General features: G+C 39.8%; 1 protein-coding gene across 4 annotated transcripts in view; it reads left to right on the top strand.

Annotated features, from left to right (window-relative positions):
- LOC114547436 (ATP-binding cassette sub-family A member 1) overlaps window positions 1-22935 on the top strand; it is a 43490-nt gene that overhangs the window by 4821 nt on the left and 15734 nt on the right. For all 4 annotated transcript variants that reach the window (XM_028566838.1, XM_028566816.1, XM_028566824.1 and 1 more), the window contains exons 2-12: window positions 259-367; window positions 1725-1818; window positions 3184-3325; window positions 3585-3703; window positions 8333-8454; window positions 10718-10909; window positions 12358-12447; window positions 18916-19159; window positions 19300-19439; window positions 19536-19652; window positions 21295-21489. In XM_028566838.1, the coding sequence (XP_028422639.1) occupies window positions 302-367; window positions 1725-1818; window positions 3184-3325; window positions 3585-3703; window positions 8333-8454; window positions 10718-10909; window positions 12358-12447; window positions 18916-19159; window positions 19300-19439; window positions 19536-19652; window positions 21295-21489 (1521 nt within the window). In that variant the 5' untranslated portion in view covers window positions 259-301. The remainder of the gene's footprint in view (window positions 1-258; window positions 368-1724; window positions 1819-3183; window positions 3326-3584; window positions 3704-8332; window positions 8455-10717; window positions 10910-12357; window positions 12448-18915; window positions 19160-19299; window positions 19440-19535; window positions 19653-21294; window positions 21490-22935) is intronic.

Below are 22935 nucleotides of genomic sequence, written 5' to 3'. Positions count from 1 at the left end.
GTTTGATGATGAAAAGACTTTCTGTTCTGTTTTCACATCAGTTTTGTGCGTCAGTGTATGTGGAATTTACAATTTTTTTTTGTAGACCATGTCTTTTTCCAAAGGAACAAAGCTGGACTGTAAAGTGTTTGTCAGCTGACTTTGTTTTATCTGTGGCCCTTTCATAGTGAGGAAAGTGTTATTTGTTGAGTTTTGCCTGTTTTACATGTACAAAATGGCAGTGGTTGACCCTCTCTCTTTGTCTTTTTGGGTTCACAGTGAGGAGCTGGAGCGTGCTCGGTGAGGTAGGGAAGACGTCAACATGGCAGTCTCCACTCAACTGGGTTTACTGCTTTGGAAGAACTTTACCTACCGACGGAGACAGACTGTAAGTAGGAGTGCTTTAAATTACTTACTCATAAGAAGAATGGACTGGATGAGAACACAGTCAATTATTTATTTGGTCTTTTTTTTTTTTTTTTTTTATTAATTTCAAAATATAAATATTCCATTCCTTATGATAGTTTCTTAAAACAGAGGTTTTCACTTATCAGTGCTGGGTTGTTTTTGTGTATTTGATTTTATTTAATGATCCACTCAGAAAAAAAGTATCACATACAGTATTTTAATGCTGCCAATCAGAATCATTATCTTTCGTTGCATTGGCTTCTTGTTTGAAGTTAGCTGTGCTAATAATGCGATGAAGCACATGTTCAGGTCAATCCATAAAATAAGACTAAAAAGCTAAATGGAGGGGCATCTCTTCTTTTGTATAATTTCCCCTGAATGATTTGTGTCGGCCACATTTTCAATGGACCGACTTTAAATCAGAGATGATTTTCCAGTATCACATGACGAGTCATAAGGGAATTAGAAAGACTTTGTACATGTTTAGGTCTTTCCTCATAAATAATATGCATATTGCAATACACAGCCCACAACAATGGAAATGATGTAATTCTCCTCCGAGCCACTCGGACCGAAAAGCATTACAGTTTACAGATTTCTATGAGTCTGTCGAAGATGTGATGATGACACATAATGTCATACCCACTGTCCAGTTACCATCTTGTGCTGGTTGATGATGCCCACACACTCAAAGTTAAATCAAATTCTGTTCCAATAGCATTGTTGTTCTTTATATGTGAGGAGGCTCATCTGCATACAATTAAGCAGTTTGACCTTCAAGCAGAAACTCCTCCTCAAAGTGATGGCTGTGGTTACTTCACATCAAATCAAATTATTTCCAACAAAGGGATACAGCGCGTCTTTATTCTTTCCCCCCGCGCTGCGTGTCTGCCATGCTGGTTAAAGCTGAGACACAGGCAGCTGAAGCAGAAGGGCCATATGGAACAGATGGACAAAGTCCTCTAAACCCTGCAGACCTCTCACTCTGTCTCACTCTGTCTCCCCTTAACCCACATGCTTTACCCAGACTCAGGGTGGGGATTACTGTTTATAAAGGACAACAGTTGACAGTTCCCTTCATACACGCACGCGCGCACACACGCACACACACACACACACACACACACACACACACACACACACACACACACACACACACACACACACACACTAAAGCAGCAGAAATGACCTTAGTTGACCTGAAATTACACAAAACCTGCAAAGCACAAAGGAAACACTTTTTTGGGACGATTAACTCATTTGTTTCCCAAGAGTGTGAAGCACTTTTATTTACTTGATTAACTTCTTTAATCATTCTTTTTGTCTTCCTTTCTTAGATCCAGCTGCTGATTGAGATCATCTGGCCCCTGTTTATCTTCTTCATCCTAATCTCAGTCCGAATACATTATCCACCCTACGAGCAACATCAATGTAAGCAGACAGGGAGGGATGGAGGGTGGTACTAAATTATTTTTTACTTTATTCACATCTAATATTGATTTTATTTTTTGCAACTTTTTTTTTAACCATCTGATATTTAATAAATAAAATAAATAAAAAGTAAATAAAAGTAGAGATATAGTATTACAAGTTGAGAGTTAAATTCTTCAAAATAATAAAATTATACACAGTATTACCGGTAGTCTGTTATTCAACTGTTCTAAGACATTGTCTGTCTTTAGCCATTATTTTTTGCCTCTTGGTTCTTGGTAAGATCAATAATGTTAGTCATCCAAGGTTTCCATGTTATTGTCACAGTAATATCGCTCAGATTTGTCAACCTTTGTTTGCACTGTGTGAATGTGTGATAGGAACTTTAGCTCCTGGAAAAGGTGGTTTCACAACTTTGACCATGTTTCAACTCACTGATAAAAAGAACCAAAAAAAAATCCAATCAGCAAGGAAAACAATTCCCCTATTTGTAACAAGTGTATCAAGTCATTCCGAACCCAGTTAACCCAGTGAACTCCAACTTTCCCTTTGTGCCCTCTACACTTATCTTTTCAGTATAATAGCTAGTTAACCTCAGTAAATTGCAGCAGTAGCAGTTAAGATTGCTGATAAGAATACAAACAATTGTAAAGATAATGCCAATGCTAAAGATAGCTGGGTAATTATTTACACACAGTGGAATACTTTTTTCGGAGTTTAGGTTGGATTGGTGGGCAAGTAAAACTATTAATACTACTACTAATAACTAGTTACTGAGACACTTATGCTGTGTTCCAGACACAATTTTTAGCCCGTAAGTTACAACTTCAAGTCATGACTCACGACTCAATAGCGTTCCAGGCAAAGTCACGACAAACCCTTCTAGCTAGCGTTAACTAACGGCTACCTAACGGCTACCTAACGTTAACGTTAGCTAGCGCTAGCTGATACTAGCGATAATGTGCGGAATTACTTTACGTTGCCTATTTATGTCTATTTATTTCTATTTTTCACCGTTAATCACCGGCGTCTGTACAGCATTAACAGGGGTTGACATTGTTGTTTATGTGTGTGTGATGTCAAAACTGTAACTGGGAGTACAACGATCTGGTACGAGTTCACGAGTAGTAAGTTACGGGTTTGACTGCCGTTCCAGGGCACTTTCACGGGGAGAAGGTTGTGAAAACACGAGTTACGGGTTGCCTGGAACGCAGCGTTAATATGGAAGAATTCATGTGATTTGCTAGAATGACAATACTGGTTAACAATGTTCTTGTGTGAGGCTGAATGATGTCTGTAAATTGAGATGATATTCCAAATTTTAAACTAATTATAAAAAATGTATGCTGTCCCTTTCCTTTTCAGGCCATTTCCCGAACAAGGCCATGCCCTCAGCGGGGTCCCTGCCCTGGGTGCAAGGCATCATCTGTAACGCCAACAACCCGTGCTTTCGTAATCCTACCCCTGGCGAGAGTCCCGGGGTGGTGGGAAACTTTAATGATTCTATGTGAGTAACATGGCCCTCTTGCTGATTCATAGCTAAATCAATGCATTGCTTGGGTTGATTCAAAGTATTCACTTAGTGCAAAGAAAGTTTTGTGTCATTTTGTTTTATAATTTTCAATCTTTTTATCAACATAATAATTCGGATTAAGTCACAAAGTGTATTCTTTTAGAAAATTTAGAAAAGATCCTCTCAGGCTTTGAATTCTTAAGAGATGTCAAACAGTGTGTCTGATTTTGTCTCTCTCTGCCAACCTCACTAGAATCTCCCGATTGTTCATTGATGCCAAGAAGATCCTGCTCTACTCACAGAATGATAAAAGCTACGAGGGCTACAAGGGACTGCTGAGGGCCCTCAAGAAGCTGCAGAAGAACAGTGCTCGTAAGGACATCCCTTTGATTTTGTGCTAATTTTCTGTTGTTTTGATACTGATTAATCCCTTTAGTCACCCACCCATACACATTGATCACCCATTCATCCATTTTTCTTGCCTGTATGCTCATTTAAACAGAAAGGAAAACTCTTACGAAACGTATTGTTTTCCAAAGAAGCAAGAAGTAGTTTTTGTCAAGATATTTCATCTAGATGATTATCTTTTCCTTTATTGAAAACAAAGTAGATTGTAGTTTGTTCAGTCTACTAACCATTAAACTACCTGAAATGGTTGACTGAGCTGATGTTAGCTCCAAGTCTTCGGAGTGGCGTTCAGCGGTCAGAGTGCAGCGTGTCCCTTCCTTATCACTGCCTGTCAGCCGTGGTGGGCCCCTCTCCCAGAAGCCACTGGGTGTTGCACTTCTCTGTTATTACTGTACGTGCCAGTGGTGGTACAAGACAGGAAAAACGTGTGCACCACCCTGACAATCATTATACAATCCCTTCCACAGATCTGGTAGTAAATGTCGAGTTGTTCTGACTGGAATGTTGCTGCTTCCTGTCTACGAGGAGCGGTCACAGACGTGATTCTGCTATCTCTGCTGTCAGTTCTACCGACATCCTAATCTGAAATGTTAGTGCTCAAGTTTGCAGAATAACATTTTAAAATGCGTTCTTTTTGAAGAAGAAAGAGGGAGATATTTGTTATCATTACCTCTTGAAGCAGAGAAAGGTCATTTTTCTAAAATAACATCTTGTTGTTGACTTCACTGTGCTGACTCCGTCAAAGCAACCTGCAAATAGGAAAGCTGGCTGTGTTGAATTTGCACTTACTTTACTTGACTTGCATATAAGTCATACAAAGACTTAACTTGAGTGAAAAAGATATTTTCATTTCAATTCAGTATCCATTCTGACATGGGAGGCAAGCTGGGAGCAATGTCTGTTTTCAAGCCGACCATGTGTACAAAGACAACCAGGACAAAAAGAAAATGGAAAACAATGTAATGGTGGAAAAAAAAAAAAACATAAACACTGTATAAAATGGAGGATAATAACACAACAAAGGGCATTACAGGACAGAGTGCAAGAACAGTAAACAGCAATGACGTAAGTACTGACCTCAGTTAATTGCTAACGTGAAATGAGGGAGTCTAATTGGAGTCCTTTCGTTTGTTTCATTAGTGTTTCTATAAATAAAGATGTATTAGCTTGGTTTCTCATCAGACACTAATGTAAGGGTAAATTGAGCAGAGTGTACCATCAGAAATTATGACAAAACAGACAAATCAAGGTTCTTGTTGTTTTGGCTACAGTCTGCTTTACCAGCCCAAAGGTACACTTCGTTATGCAACGGCCCTACAAAGCATAGCATGGCCTGAAAAAATGGAGAGAGTAAACATGTAATGAGTAAATGAAAAGAAAATCATTTTTATTCATTAACAAATTCCTAAATTTGCTAATTTCTCATTTGGGATGTCCTCATCTCTTTTTGTGTCTTTTCCTTTCCATCTTGTGAGCAGTATACATTAGAGCCCAGTCATAAATCTTCATCTTATGTGTGGGTCACTACATTTTAATTAGATTTTTGTTTTAATTCAAGCTCTTTATCATTTTAACAGCACATCTGTGCACTTTATCACAACTGATTTCTAAATGCACAGCATTGTGCTTAATCCCATATTCCGCTCGGTATTTGTCTTTAATCCATGTGAGGGAATGCACCGATGTAGTGGATGTAGAGTGGAGACCCTCTCATGTCGGTTAATGAGACCCTCTCATGTCGGTTAATAATTCAGCAACCGACGGGTGTCAGCGAATGAGATTTACACTGACAGGGAAGGAGCCCTGTAAAGGGTCAGGAAGAGGGATACGCTTTTCCCCCCTATAGGATAACTAGATAAATCACACAGCACATACTTTTCTTGATGAGGTTTAATGCATTCCTGCTTTATAAGATAGTACAGAATGACATGGCAGATAGATGGAATGGAGAAAATCAACAGACATTTGAGCATTTAAAGAACAGAGACGTGCAACATTTTTTAAGAGGTTCTTAATACCAAATAGATAAATGATTGAGAGATAAGTATGGTCTGATGGTCAATGTTGAGCTTTTGAGGTTTAATTGTAGCCTATTTACAGAAAAGAGACCAGCGTGAGTTCATCTGCCCCAGCAGCCGCTGGTAACTCTGTATCGTTCCCAGTCAGGTGCTGCGTGTTTTAACCTTTAACGCACACACACATCTCGGCTCAGCTGTGTGTGTGTTTTAACGCACACACATCTCGGCTCAGCCGTGTGTGTGGAGCTCGGTCATCGATGTACAGAATCCCGGCATGTGAATAGAGATGTAAATACAGGGGGCTGGGTTTTTGCTCTAAATGCTTGAAATGATAAATAACAGAACACAGTTTTTCCTCTTTGCATTTTGTGAATTCATGATTATTCTGCGGGCCAGACTAAAAGCTTTGGCGGAGGGCCGCCAGTTGACGTTGGCTGCTCTACAGCGACACTAGCGGCCGGCTGACGGGGGTAAACACGGGGGATTTGAATGGGACTTATGTATCGATACTCGCGGCATAAAAAATCGATACTTTCTTGGGGAATAAAACATCGATATATATCACAGAATCGATAAAATTGCTCAGCCTTAGTGTCACAGTATTTTCAAATATGAGTAGGCACCGCCAGGAGCAAGCACAGACTTAAATGTTAATGTAGGGCTCGCCCTACATTAACTGGCTCGACCATCGGAAAAACAAACACAAATAAGGTTTGTTACTTCTTACTTATCTTCTTCTTACTTATGTTTTCTTACTTTAGAAAGCCTCTTTGCTCCTGCTACCTCAGGGGGTTTAAACCACGTAGGCAGGCCACACTAAGACAAACACACAGATAAGATAAAACCAGGAAATTGAATACAAACACGCAAGCACCTTTTCTGACTGCACAAAGTACTGTCCGACTTTGCATCCAGTCTGGTCTGTCCTCAAGGGCCTTTGGATGCAATGCACCATGGGAGCTGTGACTTCCTACTGGGACACTGATTAGACCTTATTAGCACTCCCTGGTTGTTCACCCCTGACAGTTGAGGTTACACACTGCAGGCACAGGTGCACACACACACTCACGCACGCACACACACACATGCACAGAGGCCCATGGAGAGCAGGGATGGTAAGGATGTATGTGTAATACACACTCACACCTCAAACTCAAATAGCCCACATCCTGGTGCACAGCCATGGATGCAGTAGGGGAGAGCGATGCCACATATGTGCCTTCTGAACACACAGAAACAAACTGTTCTCTTTCACTTCCTCCCAGGGGACGTTCAGTTCAGTAGAAGCAAAATGTTTCCTCTTTGTGTGTGTGTGTCATCTGATTAAAAAGCAGAAAAAGATTTACTGGAGATAAAAGCGACAGAAGACGGAGAGGGGGGGTGGAAGACATTTTAAAATAAGCAATCTAATTCAATTATTCAATTCAGCATTTTTAATGTGTGAACAGACTAGACGAGAGCAGAGCAGTAAGCATTCATTCTTTGTTAAATGTATTAATATTGGTAATCCAAGGCAGTAAAAGCATGCGTAAACCCCTTTAGGGTGAAAAACAATCAGTTAAGTTTAAAGTATTAAGCCATGCTAACATAAAAGTTACACAACAGATCGAGACAGCACAGTTAGTAACTAAAATAACAGCCTGCAGGCTGCAGGAGCTATTCCTGTTCTCTGCATGATTCCTCTTAAAGCGTCACCCAAAGTCTAGGACAAGTTCTGGTAGAAAATGGTTAAGATGTGGCTCAGGGCACAGAAAAGTAGGTGAAAGGTAGAGACAGAGACATTTAGGAAGGAAGAGTGTAAGAGAGAGGGAGAGACAGGAAGACTGGTAGGCAGTGTCTGGACCAAAGTGGAACGCCGTGTAGTAACCCGGGTGTACAAAAACTGAGAAGAGTGTGTGCGTGCGAGCGTGCGTGCGTGCGTGTGTGTGTGTGCGCGAGCGAGCACGTGCAAGCACACAGCTGACTCAGGCCATTTTCAGAAATGGTTTGACTTGTTTGGAATGCAGCAAAAGTACAATAAGCTCTCAGAGTTCAGAGAGGACAGTGTGGCTCTGTTTGTGAAGTTATGAGTATTCAAATATGCCATTTGATTTGGAGTCATTTGGAGTTGAATTCAGTAATGTTTTTTTTTGTTTTCAGTTTGAGTCTACTAATTTTTGATGTATTACATATTGTGGTTCTCATTGAGCATTATATCATGGAGTTCTTGCACTGGGGTTTTCACTGGTCATACATTTCTGGAATATTAGAGAATGTAAGAGTTATACTTTGGACAAGGAAATAGTGAGGATTTTGTAGATTTTCTTGATCAGACTATTGAGGAATTTTATATATATAGTCACTTTACAAGTATACGCAAGGATGCATTTAATAACTTGTTTCACATGGTCATTGAATGAGAAAGTGGTTTGCAGCTTTAGTGGAATATAAATGGATGGATAAATTGATGGGTTTCATTGTATATCATGCTGGGAACACTGCTGTGAGTCCTGGCACTATCAACCACCAAAATGTTTTTTTTTTGTGTGTGTCTAATAGTTAGTTGACTCACTTCTTCAATTTGTTTTTTCCTTAGGTTTCAAGCTGAAGGACTTTTTGCAAGACGATGAGACGCTTTCCCACTTCCTGCACCACAACGCCTCACTTCCTCATCACGCGCTGAAGCAAATAGTGGAAGCTGACGTCAATCTGGAGAAGGTAGAAACAATTCTAAGATTATTATTTCTTTGCTATCTTTTTATTAATGTTGAAATTAAAGTACTGCGATACCCTTCTTAAACCTACATATTCCAACGTTTAATAATAAACCCTCCTCTCCCATCCTCCCAACTTTTCCTCTTCAGTGAATGCTAATAGTTTACTTATTGGTTTGAGATTTTCTAACATAAAAATAGTGGATTGTTGTAGATGAAATGATTAAACCACATTGAAGAATGTTAAATAATAAAGGTCTCGCCACAAGTATTAGCGGCCCATATTACCTATAGCAGACAACAAATTTTTGTTTTTGTTTAGTCCTTTTCACATGAGTTAATCATACCCCCCCACCCCCATCCCCCTGGTCACAGTGCACGTGCATGATTCCAATGACCTTGCCTTGACAGCATTTGTTGGTCCACAGCTAAGCCCTAAATACCCAGCAGAAAAATCACTGATGGTGAGGGGTGGTTGGGTGAAGAGGCTGCCGGGCACCAAAAGCCTCCCTCAATTCTGTCTCTTCCTTGTATATTTTCCCACAAAAAGAAAATCCAACTCCCTTTTTATTTTTTTAGCTGACATGATGACCCCTCCCGATCCCCCCCACACACACACACACACACACACACACACACACACACACACACACACACACACACACACACACACATACACACATACAGACACACACATACACATACACACCTCCCATTAAAATCAAGATTATTTGTATAACACAGTATCACGCACATACATGGACAGATTTCACTACATAGATCCTCCACCCATAGACTGTAAGGGTCCGCCTCAACAACAGCCCCACACCCGGCCTTCCACATCATCCCCACTTTGCAATTGGATGGCTGGTGTCACATGACTGCCCCTCTGCCCTCTTCCCTTCCCCCCCCAGTTCTCCTCACGTGCACAGACAGAGGCTCAAAGACAAACTCACGTTACACAATCTGATTGTCTTCTACCATCCATTTTTCCACATCTATTGATCGGATGCAGTAGTCTATGAAAGTCATGAGGAACATTATTTAAGGAGGGGATTGAAAATTAAGGAAAAGCTTATTATTTATTTATTTATTTCTATTGAATGACTTGTTAGAACAGCAATAAGATGCACAAGAGCAAAGACATATATATATGATCATAACAATTTCTTGAGGGAAATATATGTTTTGAATTCTCTATCAGACAATAAGTATTACATTCCCACTCCAAAGGCTTTAAGCCCTGATGTTTTTCCAATGAAAAGATTACCAGCTGTGATTGTGTGTGTGACCAGTTTATAGTCATCTAGATGATAAGTCAGTGTGCTCCCCCCTTGCTCTCTCTCTGTCTCTCTCAATCACTCACATACAAAGACACACACTCCGAACATCTTGACTCTGTCAGAGAAAACGGCCTCTGTCCAGTACTCGGATGCTTTGATGTCCCAGAAAAGGACGTTCTTTCAACTGCACGGGCACAGCTTTGCTTCCGCTCCCAAATAATGTGTTAGATTGTCTTTTTGAAAAATAAGGGAAGAGAAGCATTGTTTAAATGACAAAGATGGTTTATGTAAAGAAAAATAAAATCACCAGATGAGTCTCTCGGAGTGAAGTTTTATTTGGATGACGTTTCTTGTATAAAAAGTCCTTGGCAAGATCCAGCATTGACATTCATAAGATGTTTTTCCCTCATGGTTGCTCGGCAATATCTTTCTATGAGCATCATAGTTTTGTTCTCATGGTCAGGTTTTAAGAATGTAACGTTTTTAGACTGCTACATAACAGGACAAACCACCAAGGGTACTCTGTGTTAAAACACAAACAGTGTTACTCACCACATATTAAATCAATATTACTTGTGATGGCAAAGAGACCCAAACATTATGTGCAAATACTCCTCTATATCTTTGCATTTGCTTTGTTTAAGAGTTTTTTATGCTCCTGTAAGGGAAATAGAAATTGACTGGATCATCTCTAAATATTTACACAATATTTACATGGACACTCAACTCCTTTTCTCTTTTATGTAAAACAGTTATTGTGTAGTATTTATTTTAACTGAAGAGTGGACTTATAATAATTTCAACTTGAAGGAGATCAGTCTGGCATGCCACCATGTTGTCACATTAACATTTGACACACTTTTATGGATATTTATTTGTTGGATATATTTCTCTATATATGTCCTCTCATAGTATCTAGAACACATGTTATATCACAATTCTCTACTCTTTCTGAACCAATGTGCTCTTTTTTTCTCTTTCCAGGTGCTGACTAAAGGTTTTGGCTTTCATCTCAGAGACCTCTGTAACACCACGCCCCTGGAGGAGTTTGTCCACATTGCCGATCGCAATGTTTCCCGTCTGACGCAAGAAATTATCTGCAATTCCTCCAGTGATTGGCTAAACAAGGCCCAGAGCCACTTTCTGTCCAACTTGGACTTCCTCAAACCTATCCGGGTGAGTCAAACACATCAACCAGTTGTAGTTTTACAGCGAATTCGAATTTTAACATCACAATAAAAACCTAGCTACTAAATTAAAAGATGATAAAAATGTCCTCAACAACATGGATCCTTCTGTCACAGTTAGGGCCACGCATCTTTACTTTGACTGCTAAATGGGAGCTGTTGACTGTGACACTATGTGACAAGGGGAATCACTGTTTGTATAGGTCTGGCATGAAATCACCAGACCCCCGCATTCAGCCATGACATGTAAATCCCTTATCCCTCGTCTTTTCTGCTTACTATGAAACTTTGGGCTTTCTGTATTCCCTTGTTTTCTTAACTTGTTTTCCCTCCGCCTCTCATCCTCCCTCCGCTCTTCCCTGTCCAGCGTTACCGCTCCTCTGCCTGTTTCTTCCTGAACAGCCTGCCCCTTTCCCATAAAACCCGTGACCCAAATGTGAGTCACAATGGTGTAGTGTGGCAAGAGGTGAAAAAAAACATTGTGTTCTGTACTGATCTTCAGAGAGAGAAACAGTCAAAGAAAGAGAGACAGAGTATCATCCCGGTTTCAGAAATAAATCATGTCAGCAATTCTGCTGTTTGCTGTGCTGTTGAAAAGATAAGAAACGCTGCTTTCTTGTCTCTTGATATGAGAATGAAATCATTACCTGGCTCAGTGTGGACCTGATTTACCCAAAAATAGACTGTTCTCTTCATCTTTTTTATATGAACTCAGTGTCCACATGTTGATGCAATAATGGAAATTCCTTTCCAAAAGTAACTAAATTGTGCAAAAGTGAAGGCAGGAACTTTACGATATCCCATAAGTTGCTCTCTGTGTGTGTGAGTGTGTATATGTGTGTAAGAGAGATGAATAGAAATTCGAGAAAAAATGTGACAAAAAGGGTGAGCAAATGAGAGAGAGAGAGAGAGAGAGAGAGAGAGGAGAAAGCTACAGTATCTTTCTGTCTTCCTAGACGGCTGTTCTGTCTTCAGCTACATCTGAGCTTTATCAAGTGTCAGGCATTTCAGCAGCTGACAGCTTAGTCTGATAGATGAGAAAACACACACACACACGCACACAGTTTGACGGACGGGAACAGGTCAAAGCTATGCTGACATGTTTTTCTTTCTCGGCTCCCCTCTTCCATCACCTTTGAACCCAATGTTGTCCCTCTTCTTTCTCCTTTACCAGAGCTGTTTCCCCCCTGCTTACCTTATATTTAATACCAAAGTGAATAAACAGATACAAAATGAAAGCTAGTATAGATGTTAATACAATAATACATGATAAATAACAAATAACTACATAATAAACTACATAATCTGCACATCAGTTTAGTTTCAGTTTATGTTTCAATGAATGCCTTTTTTCAGGATGTATTTATTGCACCCAGAAACCAAAAATACAGTGTAAAATCTCTGCAACATAGTGAAGATGCCCTTTCTCTCTAACAGAAGGATGTGAAGTCGGACCCCAAAGTTGTTCAGGATGTCTCAGCTGCAACCGACAATCTTCTGGAGAGCCTGGGAGCACTGGCCGTGGAGGTAGATACACCACACACACACACACACACACACACACACACACACACACACACACACACACACACACACACACACACACACACACACACACACACACACACACACACACACACACAGAAAACAACCCACACATGTTCTAACATTTACAAACAGGACCACTGAAATATTTACTTCCAAAGTTCTTGCTTCAGTAGTACTGTTTAAAATCAATTCTTCCCAAGAATAAGCTCTCAGTAGTAATAATAATTTAATTACTCACTCACTAAATGAATTACTCACAGCTTTCATGTAGTAGTACAAGTTGGGGCAGAGCACACTGCTTTATTGTAATATCTTTTTTTTTTGGAAAAGCTGCTAACATGATTGCAACAACGAAGCATATTAACTGTACACTCGACCATTATGTGTCGATATGGGTCTAGCACCTCAACATTTAACCATATTAATCATGGTCATATTAATCATCACAACCACAGTGGGCTTTGATTTTCTGTGGTTCCCATTCCTCTTTTTTTTTTAAAGCTAGATTTCACCTAAGATTACTTTTCTGCCTAAAGATTACACAACATCTAAATCATCTCTGACTCATAAAAGGTCTACAAAATTATCTTTCTCAAGTTTAAACGAGAACAAGCTGTGCGAAATGTTTTTGAAGGCGGTGGCACGAGAGCCTTGCTTAGCCAGCAACCAGGTGCACTGTCTTTACTGTCTTGCATGCACACACATTATAGCATCACATGCAGTGCACTCACATGCCAGACCTAAGCTCATGTAACCCAGTCGGAGCTGCTGGAATGTAGTACGAAGGGAGAGGAGCTGCAGTGGGGCATACATAACCCCCTTTCTCTCAGGCTCCTGCTTTGCTGAGTTGGCAAAACATAAAGACCCAACTGGGTGTGCACCATTGTGTGTGTGTGTGTGTACATTTGCGTGTGTGATGGTGCTTGCGGTCTTAGCAGCTGCAAGAACATCAATGACCTTTCTTCAGTCCTAAAGTAATAATGTTGCAACCTTCACCAATCCTTTTTTATCACCTTTCCACCACATCAAGTCTTCTTTTTTACTTGTCACTGCATGACAGGGCAATGCTTAGCATGCATTAACTCATGAAAAATGTAAAAGACAAAAGTGGACTGTTAACCAAAATCTTTCTTGCACAACTTCCTCCCTTGTTTCACCATGTTTTTATTTGTCTGAACTAGCTCTTGTTGGTCTTTTATACTCCTGTGGAGACATTGTGATTATTTTAGGCTGCTGGTAATTTCACAGTGGCATATTTACTGAAAGAGCATCTATTTAATCACTGATTATTTTGTTGCTCACAGAAATAATTCCTCTTCAGTGTGTATTATTTAGTTTGAAGAAGATTATATGGGTTTGCTTAGCTGGTTGGTAGATGAGGTAAGCGGCCGAATAGAGATATGCACTCAAGTAACCTCTGCTTCCTAACCAGTAATCATCTGTAGCCTGTGTTTAAATCCAGGGCGTATCACTGTTGGAAGGCAAAAACAACTATATAATGTATTTTCAAAATGTCTTTTCAGTAAGAAAAATGTACATTGTCAGCCATGTGACAAGCCACATTAATATCCTGCCTGACTGGAGTGGTTTTATTTTAAATTACAACTTTGTATGCACATAAACAGAGCTGTTTTGGGAATTTTCCTAAATAAACCAGCATTTATCTACAGTACTAGCATCAAGGGAATGTTGCTCCAAGAAAGTCTGAAACAAGTGTAGTTACACTTGAAAAAGTGGCAGATTTTAGTCCTTTTCCTCATCAATAGTGCTCAACAGCCATCCATGCTCCTTAACCCTTTTCTCTGTTTGTAAGTAGATTATTTTGTTTAGCTCACAAGGCTGGCAGTGTGGAGATATACTCCTAATAATGATCTACAACAAGTTTGACTAAACCTTTCATCATGAGTGATTGGTAATTAAGGAAACAATGTAATTAATTTCCTCCCCTTACAAGCCTAACAAATGCAAACTCATTAGAAAAATGTATTCAAAATGCTTCTCATTCGTGCCTTTGTATTGTTTGCCCTAAGTAGCTTAAGCAGCTGCTTAGCTAAGCGGTAGAGTGTGTGAATAAACTAAACTCTAGTAACCTCTCTGTTCCAAAACCTGATCACTGCCTTAGAGATTTCAAGTGTATTTGGTCAGAATACAAAGAAATGTCATTTTACGTAAGGCTTTACACAAATGCTACTTATAAATATTTCCAATTTTGGGGGGGTTTTACTGCTTCACAGTAAGCTGTGTATTATTCTTTTTTGTTTGACTATGTTTACATTGTTAGATAGAGCAGTAGTGGACCCTAGTTACCTTAAGACAAATTAATCCTACTCTAAAGTCTTGTAATATTCAGGTCACAACTGGTTTAGAGAGTTATAATGTATCATTTCATGTCAACAATTCATTTATGATTGGCCCCTGAGCTGTTCTGGTCTAAATAGCTGTGTGTGCTGGAGTGGAAATTTGAACTTAAGTAACCTCACAGGATTCACTACGAGGTAACTCTGGGACAGTTCTCTTCTGCTGCCTGTCTGTGTGCGTTTCTCACTTAAGTTGCTGTAACATGGTCGTCATCCCTCGAGGGGAAATGACACATATCTCACTCACACAAAAGCGTTTTCAGCAAAGGCAAGGCAAGGCAAGGCAGCTTTATTTGTATAGCACATTTCAGCAACAAGGTAATTCAAAGTGCTTTACATGAAACATGAAACTTTAAAAACAGTTAGAAAACAATTAAAACAATTTCAAAGCATTAAAACAATTAACAACAATTTAAGATCATTAAAAGACAAGAATAAAATGTACAGTGCAGTATAAGAATTTTAAAGAAAGAGCAGTTAAAAATAGGTTATTTAAAGAAAGGCAACATTAAAAAGATATGTCTTCAGCCTGGATTTAAAAGAACTGAGAGTTGCAGCGGACCTGCAGTTTTCTGGGAGTTTGTTCCAGATATGTGGAGCAGAAAAACTGAACGCTGCTTCCCCCTGTTTAGTTCTGACTCTGGGAACAACAAGTAGACCTGTCCCAGACGACCTGAGAGGTCTGGGTGGGTCATAGTGTAGTAGCAGATCAGAAATGTATTTTGGCCCTAAACCATTTAGTGATTTGTAAACCAGCAAAAGTATTTTTAAATCAATTCTTTGAGGCACTGGAAGCCAGTGTAAAGACTTCAGTACTGGAGTGATGTGATCCACTTTCTTGGTTTTAGTGAGGACTCGAGCAGCAGCGTTCTGAATCAGCTGCAGTTGTCTGATTGATTTTTTAGGGAGATTTGTAAAGACACCGTTACAGTAGTCAAGTCTACTGAACATAAAAGCATGGACAAGTTTTTCCAAATCCTGCTGAGACATAAGTCCTTTAACCCTTGATATATTTTTAAGGTGATAATAGGCTGATTTTGTAATTGTCTCAATGTGACTTTTAAAATTCAGGTCTGAGTCCATGACTACACCAAGATTTCTGGCTTTGTCTGTTGTTTTTAACAATGTCGTTTGAAGCTGAGTGCTGACCCTTAATCGTTCCTCTTTGGCTCCAAAAACAACCACCTCAGTTTTTTCTTCATTTAATTTAAGAAAGTTATGGCACATCCAGTCGTTAATTTGTTCAATGCACATATTCAGTTGTTGTATTGGGCTATAATTCCCTGGCGATAAGGTTATGTAAATTTGTGTGTCATCCGCATAACTATGGTAATTTATTTTGTTGTTTTCCATAATCTGAGCTAGTGGCATGTAGATGTTGAACAGAAGAGGCCCCAGAACTGAGCCTTGGGGAACTCCGCATGTCATATTTGTATGCTCAGATGTAAGAAGCAAAGGCAAATTAATACTCACTTGCACAGATCAACACAAATATTTGGTAGACACAGTTGGTTACACACATTACTTTAGAAGTGTGTGTGTGTGTGTGGGTGTGTGTGTGTGTGTGTGAGAACAGGAGGAACAAAATATGGCTTCTGTAAGTCATCTCTCTCTCTCTCTCTCTCTCTTTCTTGCTCGCTCGCTCTCTTGTCGCAGCTACATTAGCCTCTCGCAGTGAAGATACAAAGACACATATTGACATGTACATATGTAATTCGTGCAGTATGCACACCGCAAGGCATTTATAATGCATACATACACACAGACAGCCACACAAGAAAACCACCTACAGAAAGACCCATATATGCACCAATTCCAACACACATGTACCACATGTACACATGTACACACACGTTATTACACCCAGTTCTTTGCGTGTGAAAGAGCAGGAAGGAAGGAGATGGTTTTATGTGGCTGCATGTTTAGCTGCAAAGCAAACGCATACACAATGAGCTCAGGGAGTGCAGGTGTGTGTGTGTGTGTGTGTGTGTGTGTGTGTGTGTGTGTGTGTGTGTGTGTGTGTGTGTGTGTCAGTCTCACTTTCGCTTTGTTGGAAGACAGTGTTAAATATCTTGTTGACAGGGAAGAATAAGAATTGCGTGCTGTAGAAATTACACAGTTGAGAAAACAGTGTTATTTGTCATGAAACAGCCATGCATGGTGTGTCCGCCCTTTAACGTGTTGCACATGTGTGTGTTTTTATGTTAATGAATCTGTACTTAGTAACAATTGTCAGTATAATAGCGCTCTACTTGTGGAGCTTGAGGAGGTTTGCCTATTAGGAGAATGACCGATAGTAACCTCTCTTTGTTCTCACTTCTTCTGCTCTCGTTTCCACCTCCTGCTCTGCTGCAAACTCCTATGATCTTTCTTTCTTTCTTTCTTTCTTTCTTTCTTTCTTTCTTTCTTTCTCAGTCTCACTTCTGTCACCTATTTCTGATCTCCTCCCATATCAACCTCAGGAAAGGTGTGATTTCCTCCACTTCTCACACAGAGAGCCCAAGCCTATCGTAGGCCCAAGTAATCTCCTGCAGTTCACTCTTAGGAAACAAAAGCTCCCATCGTCTTATGTCCTTTTTATGTTTTACTTGCACAGAAAACACAAAACCCCTTCTTTCATTCTTTCCCTATCACGAGTTGGTGACATAATTGCATGTGCACTTGACCAGTTTGGAGACATTAACAGGGAACTTGTGACGACTTGTCTCTTGACCTGGAGTAACCCCCCGTGTGAATGGAAATGAACTCCCTGCTCCCTTCAGCCAGACGTCACACTGACTTGATAGACAATGTTGCTAGACGATCAAGGACAGTTTCTCTGGGAACTAGAGGAATATGTTTTGTAGTTATGATTAGCATGGCCACATATTTCATTTTTTTTATATTATCATTTTGTTGCAATCTTGCAATAATCACAAGAAAATGATTTCCCTAAATCAAGCATACTTTTTGCATTAATGAGGAAGAATAACATTGAAACCTGTGGAGATTAGCTCATCTTACTTCATCAAAAATATTCAGTGGAGACTTAATAGCTTAGGTTTAATTCATTAAAAACTAAATGCTCAGGCATTGCCCTGTTTCTGAAATTACCAACAATACTGAACTAAGTATGTTGTACTGTGATAACAAGGGAGCAGTACTGCACTGCCCCCAAGCCTTCAGCATTGAGAATGTATTTGAGAAAGAAGCAGCTGCACACTGGAGACGTAACCCTATTAACACCAGTGAATACAGGACAATACATACCTAAATAAGAAACATTGTGAAAACATGTAAGTAATACTGCATTATATGCTATCTGCCCTCTCTCCTGGAGAGAAATGCAAACACACACACACACACACACACACACAGGGAGAAAGATAGGTCCGGGAACAGCAGTTATTTTTATCTTAGCCAGGCAGACGGCTAAGTGCTAAATGTCTCCACCCCGCAGTGCAGCACTTGACCTCCCTGTCTGGAATACCACCCATAGTGCAGATGATAACCTTTTAATAACTTCAAACCTACAGCGTCACACACACAGGGTTCATATAAGCTGCTTCTGCTGTGACAGATGATAGCCTTTCAAATGTAGACATATTAATTTCACTTTTCACACTGAGTTACAGTATATGTGACATGTGAGATTCCCTGAAGGAAGAAGCATGTACACATCAAGTTTGAACACAGATGTGGTGACACATCTCAAAGTCATAGATTATAGATTGCCCTTTTTCTGTTAGTAGAAGCTGAGACATGGATCCCCATGAATTCCCAGACTAAACTCATTTTCTGCACAGTTCTCCTTTGTTAAAAAGGAGTGTGACTTCATTTTCTGCTCAGGACGCCATTCCTCCACTATATCTTCACGTAGAAAATATTTGTTTGCTGCTTTATTAATCTTATGTCTTCATGTATTAATCTTAACATCGAGAACAGCCTCTTTAAGGGCTATTTGTCATCTCAAATGTGCTTTATGGGTCTACGAGATATATCTGTATTTGCATCCTCCAGCTTATCAACACTTGATTTTGGAATGATACATGTACTTGCGTACTTACATCCACCATCATGCTAATATTTCTGTCTATGTCTGTCCCTCCAGTTTGCCAGTATGAAGAGTTGGAACGACATGCGTAAGGAGATCCTGTATCTAACTGCAAATGCCACAGACTCTCCAAACCAGATGTACCAGGCTGTCTCACGTATCGTCTGTGGACACCCTGAGGGAGGCGGCCTCAAAATCAAGTCTCTCAACTGGTATGAAGACAACAACTACAAGGCCCTGTTTGGAAACCATGGCAACGACAGCGAGAGTGAACCTTTCTCAGCTTATGACAACTCTTCCAGTAAGTGTCCAAAGCTACCTGAAACAACTTCTTTCTTTTTTTTATTTATTTTTTTTTTTTTTTTTTTTACCTTTTTCAGATTTATTTTTCATAGACAGACAAGGTTCAAGACTCAAAATGTCTCTGTGTTTATTTTCCAGCTCCCTATTGTAACAATATGATGCGGAGCCTGGAGTCCAGCCCCATTTCCAGGATGATCTGGAGAGCTCTGAAGCCTCTGCTCATGGGCAAGATCCTGTACACCCCAGATACTCCAGCCACACAGAGAATCATCCAGGAGGTATCAAAAGGCCCCTCTCATCTTTGGAAACCCTCACCAGAATAATGAATGAAGCCCCATTGAATGAGACTGAGCGGGTTTGTGTGTGTGTTGCAGGTTAATAAGACCTTCCAGGAGTTCGGCGTGCTGAGGGACATCGGAGGGATGTGGGAGGAAATGAGGCCCAAAGTTTGGAACTTCATGGAGAATGGCGAGGAAATGGACATGGTCAGGGTAAGTTGGATACGCTGCCAACACATGCACACATTAAAGCTGCGTTCAGTTCAGAACTTTATTGTCCCTCGAGGGGGAATTTGATTTGCAATAGAGGGCAAAACCAGAAACACGACATACAGGAGGACATGAGACATATATCACAACAATGACAGAAAACAACCAAATATCTGTATGTATCTTTTCGTTTAAAGTTTCAAACCATTTAAATGGAGGCCATGATAAGGTGCTGCTGAGCAGGGCAGTGAAGGTTCAGTGCAAATGAGGCGTTTTTATTGCATTTTGAACAAAGGAAAATTTAAGTTGATTGCTTTTTACCCTGGGAAATCTGTATCTCCGCCTAGAAGGGAGAAGAACAAATTCCTCCAAGAGCGGTTGGTCGGGGATGGCTAAGATCGACCGTGCCTTCCCCAAAACTTGTCTGTTGTAGATATGTGTTGCTTGTTCTTAGGCTTCTTCCTGTTTACATGAGGGGTTTAAAGATAGAAATCTGTGCGTCTTTGTGACGTAATCATAATTATGTGTCGGACGTGACTTGCAAAGGAATGACCATACAACTTCGGAAACTTCTGTAGAGGTCACCACCCAGACAGCTGTAGTATGGATCCATGTTCTGACTATATTAGAGCATCTGACTGACTCTGAATGTTAGAAAATTGGTTTATCCTCCACCTCTTGTGGGTTGAGGCAAAAAAAAGTAAATTTTTCATACTGGCTGGTGTCTTTTGGGTAAACGTAAGAGCGACAAAAATGAGAGACTAATATACAGACAGATAATTCACCCCAAAGGGCCAATGAGTTAAAGTCTACCATAAAACTTGATTAATTAAAACAAAGCATAGAGGCATTTTCAGTGTGGTATTAAAATCTATACCATAAATTCTAAAACCATAAAGCAAAGCAAGACTTGGGACAAGCGCACCAAGTGTTGGTTTTCTTGCACACAGGACTACTTGATCTGTATAGATCAATGGGTATGAAATTACAGTCACTCCACTGAAATAAAACATTTATCGTCATCTTCTTTTAAAAAAAAAAAAAAGTCATGTCAGATGGAAATAGTTCATAACATGGCTCTTCCTGGCTAGAAATGTTTTTGTCTTTTCTCACAGTTTTTTGCCAAAACTCCACTCTTCCTATGTAAATTGCATAAGCACCACTTCCACCTAGTGGCCAATGTTGATTCTCCAAAATAGCTTCACGTTGATTTTGATCAGATGGCTGTCCCTGTCTTTTTAGCCTTTGTCCGTCAGGCAATAGTTTTCTCGGTCTGGGAAAAAGGAAAATGGCTGTGATAATAGAGATAATGAATTTGAGAAAAGCCTGGAACAGGGATCACAAAAAATATTATATATATAAATAGGTTACAAGCCACACAAACACACAGCAGTAATAAAGGACACAAAACCAAACAAGCACGAGGGAATACAGTGATTATTCAACTGCTTATTTTTGTATCTGTTGTTGACATACAATTTTACGGCGCAAGAATAATTAGCTTAATAATGAAAGTCTTATGACAGGAAGACTCTGAGCCGCCTGTTAATATTTATCTGTATCCTTTTCATTATTTTAGGTTTTTGTAGCCGGTAATTGTACATTGACTCTCTATAATAAACGATTTAAACCTTCCTTTTTCCAGACCCTGCTCCAGAATAACGCCAGTGCCGCGTTCTTTAATGCCCAGCTCAGTGGGACTGAGTGGCGTGTGTCAGATGTGTCAGCCTTCCTGTCTAAGGTCTCAGAGGACCAAAGACCTGCAGGATCGGCCTATACCTGGAGAGACGTCTTCAACGAAACTGACCATGCCATACAGACCATCTCACGCTTCATGGAGGTTTGTGTGTTAGCGCAGTATGCATCACCCCAACACACGCAACTAAAACGTTCAATTACAAGTCCAGTCTGCAGACGTGTGAAATGATATTGCTGCGTAGCAGTCCTTGTTTTCAGGGACAGTGCCAATAAATCCATATTCTTAGGTTGTGCCTGTAAAATAGCTGTTATCCAGTATCTGCCATTTCGGTCAAGATGCACAGAAAACCTAGTGGGGAAATACTGTAGGTTAAATACTAATTGCCCAAAAAGGTCATCACATTATAAAATCTTCCGTTGTTTTTTAATGCACTTTTAACTGCATTTAGATCCAGGCACAACTATTAAAGCCTTGAAATCAAATGTTCTTTCCCCTTCCTTTCCTCACCAAATCAAATCAGTGTGTCACTGCTCCCTGTCTCTGCGTATTGGGTCAGTATGCCAGAGCCAAGCCAAGCTTAAGTCATAAAAAACAGACCCTAAACTCCTGCCAAATGTTAATCAATGTTCGTGCTCTCGTGAATTTTAATGTTTTTAACGTTTTACTTATCTGTGTCAGGAAATTTCTTCAGTGGGATGTCTATAAAATAAACATTACAGTTCAGTAGTAAATGTGAACTAATAGCCTTGTGATGGACCTCTGATATATAATGTTAAGATGAGCTAAATAAGTAACATTTTTTTCCATTCTATAGACTGATGATGCAAACAATTGATAAATGATTATTGTGGGTTTAAATCCACCTCCTGCCCTTAGACTCCCCTTAGTCTCCTCCACGCCTCTTACGAATGTGGATAATGCAATAAAATGCATAAACACAATACTAATTTAAAAAAGAGGGAATTTTAAACTTAAGGTACATTAGGTATCACATATTATTTAACTAGCAACACTGCAAACAACTCACTGACCTACTGTGTCTCAACCTTAGAGGAGATCAGAACTTGTGTAAACTGACATTTCTTGCGCCAAAAACTATGTCAAGGCCTTATACGAACATACATGTCTGTAATACCTGCAGTATTAGGGGTGCTCACACATATTGTTTTTATGCTTTCTGAACTCATTGGCTTCTCACACAGTATGAGGCAACAAGGTATAAATCAGGTTACGCCAGCTATGTGAGAGGCTAATCTGTAGGAGGTCTCAACAAATCAGCCAAACAACTCTGGTGTGGTTACTCAGTGACCAACCGAGACACATGAGTTTGAGTAATAGGGTATAGGGTTCATTGTAATTATCAGCTTGTCAGTGGTGTTTGTGAGGTAAGCATGTCATTTTTGTAAGCAGGAATTTTTATGATTTTTGTGGGTTAGTTTGTTTGGAGCTGTGAAATGTCCGACACCCTGGTAGGGTTCTGATTATTATAATGAGAAGCTTACCATTAAGACAATTTTACATTAACATTTAACGTACTTAGGAGATGCTATTTATTAGAACAAATTGCAAATAGGACATTCAGCTGTT

This window comes from Perca flavescens, chromosome 2 (assembly GCF_004354835.1).
Source record: "Perca flavescens isolate YP-PL-M2 chromosome 2, PFLA_1.0, whole genome shotgun sequence".
Lineage (NCBI taxonomy): Eukaryota > Metazoa > Chordata > Actinopteri > Perciformes > Percidae > Perca > Perca flavescens.
This window is presented reverse-complemented; position numbering and strand designations above follow the sequence as displayed.